The 7096-nt window shown below is 38.9% G+C and overlaps 1 protein-coding gene across 1 annotated transcript; it reads right to left on the bottom strand.

The window, feature by feature from the left end:
* Window positions 1–1496: 1496 nt before the first annotated feature.
* Window positions 1497–2714, bottom strand: LOC135222141 (uncharacterized). Its single transcript, XM_064260309.1, has one exon. The coding sequence runs from the start codon at window positions 2712–2714 to the stop codon at window positions 1497–1499; it is 1218 nt and encodes a 405-aa protein (XP_064116379.1).
* Window positions 2715–7096: the final 4382 nt, after the last annotated feature.

Genomic DNA, 7096 nt, shown 5'->3' with positions numbered 1-7096 from the left:
CTTCATCATAATTATTCATTTTGTGTCTGAAATCTGCAATTTTCTCGTTTCTGCAATATCCTCTTGCATAATAAATACAGTTATTATCTCTTGAGTAGAATTTCGGAGCTGATGCTTTGAAATTCTTTGCTGGACACCTCTGCATATCTCATTGGTGGTTTGCTTTTCTCTTTTACCTGATATTCTTGATTTCTCTCTTTATTGTTTCTTTCTTATTTTGGATTTTATTACTTGGTTGGTTATTTATTTGTTGATTATGATTCATGGCTACAGGGTGCATAATATTTGCATTTTTTGTCGAACTTACATCCTTTTCCTTCTTTTAGGTTTTTACATATTTTGGATGCAGATCTCTGCAATCATCCCCATATCCATCTAAGTATGCACATTTACCATATATTTCATAGTTTTGACATATCTTAGGATGTTTGTAGTAACATCTTTCTCCAAATCTGCAATTCCCTCTTTTCAAAAGGTTGCAGATTTTGTCTTTCTTGTCTATTTTTTCCTCTTTCCCGTCATTGTATAGATTCTGGGTAGAGCCTCTTCGGGATTTGCTTTTCTGTTGTCATATCGTAATTTTATTTCTTCGTAGGTATGCTGCTTTATTGCCTCATATGTAGTATCAATGAGTATCTCGCATCCATACTTTATCTTGTTCTTTGTTTTCCTTATTTTTTCTGTCATTTCATTTTTGTTTACTTCTCTTCCGTTTTCCTCTTCTTCTTCTTCTTCTTCTCTCTCTTCTTCTTCTTCATCCTCAACTATTTGTACATTCATCTTGATTAATAACATTGTCTATCCATGATAGACATGTTGAACAAAAAATTCTTGTATCTTTTCTCAAATCTTGTATTACCTCAGCACACTGTGGATGGGTCGGAATGTTGCATGCAGCACATTTTCTGATTAGGTTTTGTGGATTGACTATGCTATACCAAACCTTACACAGTTTGCATGCTTTTGGCATTCTTTTTCCTAATGCATCAATTAGTTTATTCACAAGATTCACCTTATTCATTTTCTTTGTCGGAATATGTTGGTTTATGTATATTTTCTTATGAGTCTCTTGACCACTTGGATTTTTTTATTTGGAACTTCTTCAATTATTTTCAAGATGTTTCATTAGATTTGTTCCAGTTTGAAGGATTATATCCTTCTAATATATCTATGAATGCTTTTTGTATCTTTTGGTTAGGACTGTTGCTGATTCATAGATGAGAAATGCCAGTTTCCCTTCTCCTGCTACCTCATCGTATTGCAAATCTGCTAGACACGCCAAATTACGCCACCTTTTCCCGCAGTTGGAACTTACTGCCATCTTGTTCTGATTTATAGTATTACACTGATAAAACTAACTTAGAAGACGCTTTATCCTACTATTTTCACACTAATCTTATCACCGATAGTTCACGAACACTTCTAGATATTTCTCAAATTCTAGTCGTATGTTAAACTTGTGATATCTGTTGATTATGTGACTTCACGCGGGTACGTCACCAAGCAAGATGGCTACTACGAGTGGGATGACTGTAGGTGGAGGGGCGGGGAGTGTAGAGAGCGGGTGGATGACTGTAGATGGAGGGGCGTGGAGTGTAGAGCGGAGTGGATGACTGTAGGTGGAGGGGCGTGAGTGTAGAGAGCAGGTGGATTTGACTGTAGGTGGAGGGGCGTGAGTGTAGAGAGAGGGTGGATGACTGTAGGTGGAGGGGCGTGAGTGTAGAGAGCGGGTGGATGAGTGTAGGTGGGAGTGACTTGTGAGTGTAGAGAGCGGGTGGATGGACTGTAGGTGGAGGGGCGTGAGTGTAGAGAGCGGGTGGATGATGTAGGTGGAGGGGCGTGAGTGTAGAGAGCGGGTGGATGACTGTTAGGTGGAGGGGCGTGAGTGTAGAGAGAGGGTGGGGGATGACTGTAGGTGGAGGGGGGTGAGTGTAGAGAGCGGGTGGATTACATGTAGGTGGATGGGGGTGAGTGTAGAGAGCGGGTGGATACACTGTAGGTGGAGGGGGCGTGAGTGTAGAGAGCGGGTGGATGACTGTAGGTGGAGGCGTGAGTGTAGAGAGCGGGGTGGATGACTGTAGGTGGAGGGGCGTGAGTGTAGAGAGCGGGTGGATGACTGTAGGTGGAGGGGCGTGAGTGTAGAGAGCGGAGTGGATGACTGTAGGGTGGAGTGGTGACTTGTCGTGAGGGTAGAGAGCGGGTGGATGACTGTAGGTGGAGGGGTGTGAGTGTAGAGAGCGGTGGATGACTGTAGGTGGAGGGGCGTGAGTGTAGAGAGCGGGTGGAATGACTGTAGGAGGGGTGTGAGTGTAGAGAGCGGGTGGATGACTGGTAGGTGGAGGGGTGTGAGTGTAGAGAGCGGGTGGGATGACTGTAGGATGAGTGTGAGTGTGGAGTGTAGAGAGCGGGTGAGAACCTGTAGGTGGAGGGGGTGAGTGTAGAGAGCGGGTGGTTGGATACACTGTAGGTGGAGGGGCGTAGAGTGTAGAGAGCGGGTGGGGATACACTGGTAGGGTTGGAGGGGCGTGAGTGTAGAGAGCGGGTGGATACACTGTAGGTGGAGGGGCGTGAGTGTAGAGAGCAGGTGGATGACTGTAGGTGGAGGGGTGTGAGTGAGACTGGGTGGACTGGGACTGGGGTGGTAGGGTTGTGGTTGGAAGTCTGAATGTGGAGGTTCGTAGGTTTTGTGGGCGTCTGGGGAGGCGATCCCCCATACGGGAAGGCTGGGGGGCCATCCCCCACAAAAAAAAGGTGAGGAGACGTTCCCCAGGTCAACAAACTGGAGATCCCCCACAAAATAATAATAATAATAATAATAATAATAATATGTAAGCCAGTGCAACATTCAAATGTTAACCATCAAAGAAATAGTTATCAGCCCAAAGACAAAACTGTGAGAGTGAAAAGACTTGAGATATGAATAAGTGTACAACCCAAAAAAACATTGAAGTAAAACAACATAAATGATAATAAATCGCCTTAGAAACGGATGTCATCATATGTATTGAACTACGATTAATACATTTAATTACATTTCCTAATATGCATGAGAGAAAACTGCCAAGTGTATTATGTAAGATTGTCATAAAAGAAGTTAAGTTACAGGCGATTACTTAGTCCACCTAAGAGCACCTCAATGTAGACGAATGTCTTCTCTTCTAGACGATCTCTCTCTCTCTCTCTCTCTCTCTCTCTCTCTCTCACTTATTTTACCCAATACCAAATTAGGTTGCAATATATTAGTATTATACATACTGCATCTATCTACTGTATATATCAACCCTGTGAATTTATCCAAGCGCTAGAAATATGTGGTATAATTATCATTGAATATTTCATTCAGGAGTGGACAAAATATCATTATCGTATGCTACACACCAGGCTTCTCCTCTCTTTACTGCCACCCATTCAACAGGAAAGACCTAAGAACGGACACTCTAAGTTCACCAGCGCCATCTATGTACCGTTAAAATGATGACCAGAGTGTCTCGACGGACTTTTGAACTTGACTGTACGTGCGGGAGATATTTTTTTCTCTTTAAATTCCTTACTTTAATTTTTCCTCTTGCTATTTTTTTATATATAGGTAAGTTTGTGTTAAATTCCATATACCACCATCATAATGGCATTAAAAAATTATATATAGTATATATATATATATATATATATATATATATATATATATATATATATATATATATATATATATATATAATATATACATATATATATGAGCATATAAATACAAACATTTGTCCTTGTGTGCGTTATATGTTTGTGTATGTGCGCGTGTAGAGAAACGGTAGACAAAGCTAAGCCAAGTGATCGTGACTTCACCCTCTATCTGTCAGGCAGAGTCTAATCTGCTTAGCCAGATTTAAATATAACTACGGTATTGCGATATACTGAAGGACAAAAATACAACAACGCGGAAATTTTTTCATCAGCTTTTCTAAAAACAAAGTATTTTATACATTTTCCTTTGGTGGTATAATTCCTCTACATTGCAGGAAAAAAAAGACCGACATGAAAATAAAAGTATACTTGCAGGAAATGAGATCAAAGAGAAATATGTCCAACCCTTCTGCTTTATGCATCTTTTTTATTTTTTCATAGGCAATAACACCAGACTGCTGGGGGAAAGAAACCTTCATAAACTCTAAGGGCCTACCCCTGCATATTTCAATATTAAGCCCCCCTACCTCCCATCCCCGCTCCCCCTAACACAAAACATTTACAAGCCTCCCCATTAAAGGTTAAAGGCTACGAATTTCCTTCCAAGTTCCTCGTTTAGACGAGTCGGTTACGTGCTCGGCTACCACGCTCTGCCATCGCGAAATCAAGAGTAATTTATTTCTGGTGATGGGAATTCATTTCTCGATGTGGTTCGGATCTCACAATAAGCTGCAGGTCCCTTCCTAAACAGCCATTTAGTTAGTAGCCGCGTAAATATATCTATAATCCTTCGGGCCAGCCCTAGGAGAGCTGCTAATCAGCTCAGTGGTCTGGTTGATCTAAGACATTTATATGCTTAACTTCAGTCTCCAAGTTGTGCCCTCTAATCTAAGTTACTATAGTAGATTCACATCAACCGTGCATTTGATTTCTAGGCCAGTCCCTTACGACGCTCCTGATTGGTTGTTGATAAGCCAATCACAGGGCTGGAAACTCTGTCTCTCGAGAGAGTTCACATAGGCAGGATGTATGTTTCCCCTCTCCTGAGGGATACTTTTGAAAGACTTATTCCCTCAGGAGAGGTGGAACATAGATCCTACCCATATGAACTCTCGAGAAAGACTGAGAGTTTCTAGTCCCTGTGATTGGCTTATCAACAGCCAATCAGGAGCGTCGTAAGGGACTGGCCTAGACATCAAATGCACGGTTGATGTGACTCGACTATAGTTTTTTTTATATCAGTAAGATATAAAAAAATATATAGATTCGATTTATGAACTTATTATTTGCCGAAGAAGAGAGAGAATTTGAAAGTTGAATTTCACACAATAAGAATTCTTGCTTACAAGGTACTAATTGGTTTCATTAGGTTAAATTATTTACCCAGTCTGAGATTTTATTCACTTTATGACGTCCTACGATTCCATTATCATATTTAGATATGAAAAATCATACAGATTAGAAGTACCTCTGATTAAGTCATGTGCACTATCAGTTAACAGAAGGTAACGCAGTCCAATCAGGAATTCAAAGTCAAGATCACTATATACGAAAGATTCAGTACGAGACAATTTTCAAACGAATCAAGGAACAGCAACCGAACCTTGAATGCTAAATAGTATCTGTGAAATCCCAAACCCTCTTCGTATTCCAAAAGCGAAGTTGCAGTTTGATGTTTATGCAGAAGTGTTTGCCTACGTTGGATACCTCTACATTTCTCAATTTGCAAATGAATCATTAAATATTTATACAATTTTGAATTTCCACGCTATATTTCATTTTGAATTGGTACCTCACATTAGGCAAAATGCGAAGTGAAGTTCTGCATCAGGTTATTATCCTTGATGCTAAAAATTCAGCCATGAATTAATCATTCGGAACCATCTCCAAAGGAGAATCATAAGAATAGAGAAAGAAAAAAAGCAGAACTCTACGGAGATGAAGAGATATTATATGAATGCTAGATGCACATTTCATTAAAAAAAATTTATCCATTGTCAGTTTTAAAATTAATCTTTATAGATTCAATCATAGAATAAGTAAGGATTACAAAGCTACATATTTCTCAATCTCCAAAGATTCAATGTCAAAATAAGTGAGTTACAAAACTACTTATTCTCTCTCTCTCTCTCTCTTCTCTCTTCTCTCTCTCTTCTTCTCTCTCTTCTCTCTCTCTCTTCTTCTAATATATCGATATATATTATATATTATATTATATATACATATATATATATATATATATATGTGTGTGTGTGTGTGTGTGTGTGTGTGTGTGTGTGTGAGTGTATACTAAAACTTGGATGACAATATATGCTATATATATAAATATATATTGCCAAATGCACTATAACAATTTCTTTTATATGTAAAGACAATCAGCTGCGAATATCGTTAAATATCAAATTCACCCACTGATATTTCGAGACTAATTGAATTCGATATTAAACGACATTTGTAACTAAAGTTTCTGTGTCGATATATATATATATATATATATATATATATATATATATATATATATATATATATATATATATTATCGTAATCATAATTATAGCTTTAACAAAAATAAAATATCAAACTTATAAGTACATCGAATGTTATTCAGCGCACTATATTTCTACGGTGCGGACCTGACTGTTTATTACCTTACAAAGCAAGTTTCTCAATGACTGGATTCAGTTGCTCAATAGAAACGAAAATGCCTGGAGCAAAACAGCAGATCATTCAAGGGTATATCATGATATACAAATACTTACATTGAACATCAGTTTTATGTCTATGTCAAAACAAAGTAACTAAAGAATGCAAGGCGCTTTGAACCTGCATCAGTCCCTCAAGAATTACCAAAACCATGAGCAATAATAATAAAGTGAAAAATGCACAGAAGTGCCACACGTACGATTATGACTTACTTTAATCTTGATTAAAATAAAAACTACTGAGGCTAGAGGGTTGCAATTTAGTATGTTTGATGATTGGAGAGTGGATGATTAACACACCAATTTGCAGTCTTCTAGCCTCAGTAGTTTGGAAGATCTGAGGGCGGATAGGAAAAGTGCGGAATTTAACCTTGAATCAAATAAAAACTACTGAGGCTAGAGGGCCGCAATTTAGTATGTTTGATGATTGGAGGGGGGATAATCAACGCACCAATTCGCAGCCCTCTACCCTCAGCGGTTTTTAAGATCTGAGGGCGGACAGAAAAATTGTAGACGTACGGACAAATAGTAGCCACCTCGATAGTTTTATTTCACAGAAAACTGAAAAGAAAGGAAAACAAATAACTGACGCAATTCCCAAGATTCGGAAAGGAAATGTTGTTGCGACTTCAAGCGGGATTTGTTAATAACAGTAATGGCTCAGGCAATCTGTCGAATTTTACAGCCAGAAAATAAGGCACAGCGTGAATTCCGCTTTG

The sequence above is a fragment of the Macrobrachium nipponense genome, chromosome 3 (assembly GCF_015104395.2).
Source record: "Macrobrachium nipponense isolate FS-2020 chromosome 3, ASM1510439v2, whole genome shotgun sequence".
Classification (NCBI taxonomy): Eukaryota; Metazoa; Arthropoda; class Malacostraca; order Decapoda; family Palaemonidae; genus Macrobrachium; species Macrobrachium nipponense.
The sequence above is the reverse complement of the archived record's forward strand: the minus strand, read 5'-3'. Positions and strand labels throughout refer to the sequence as shown.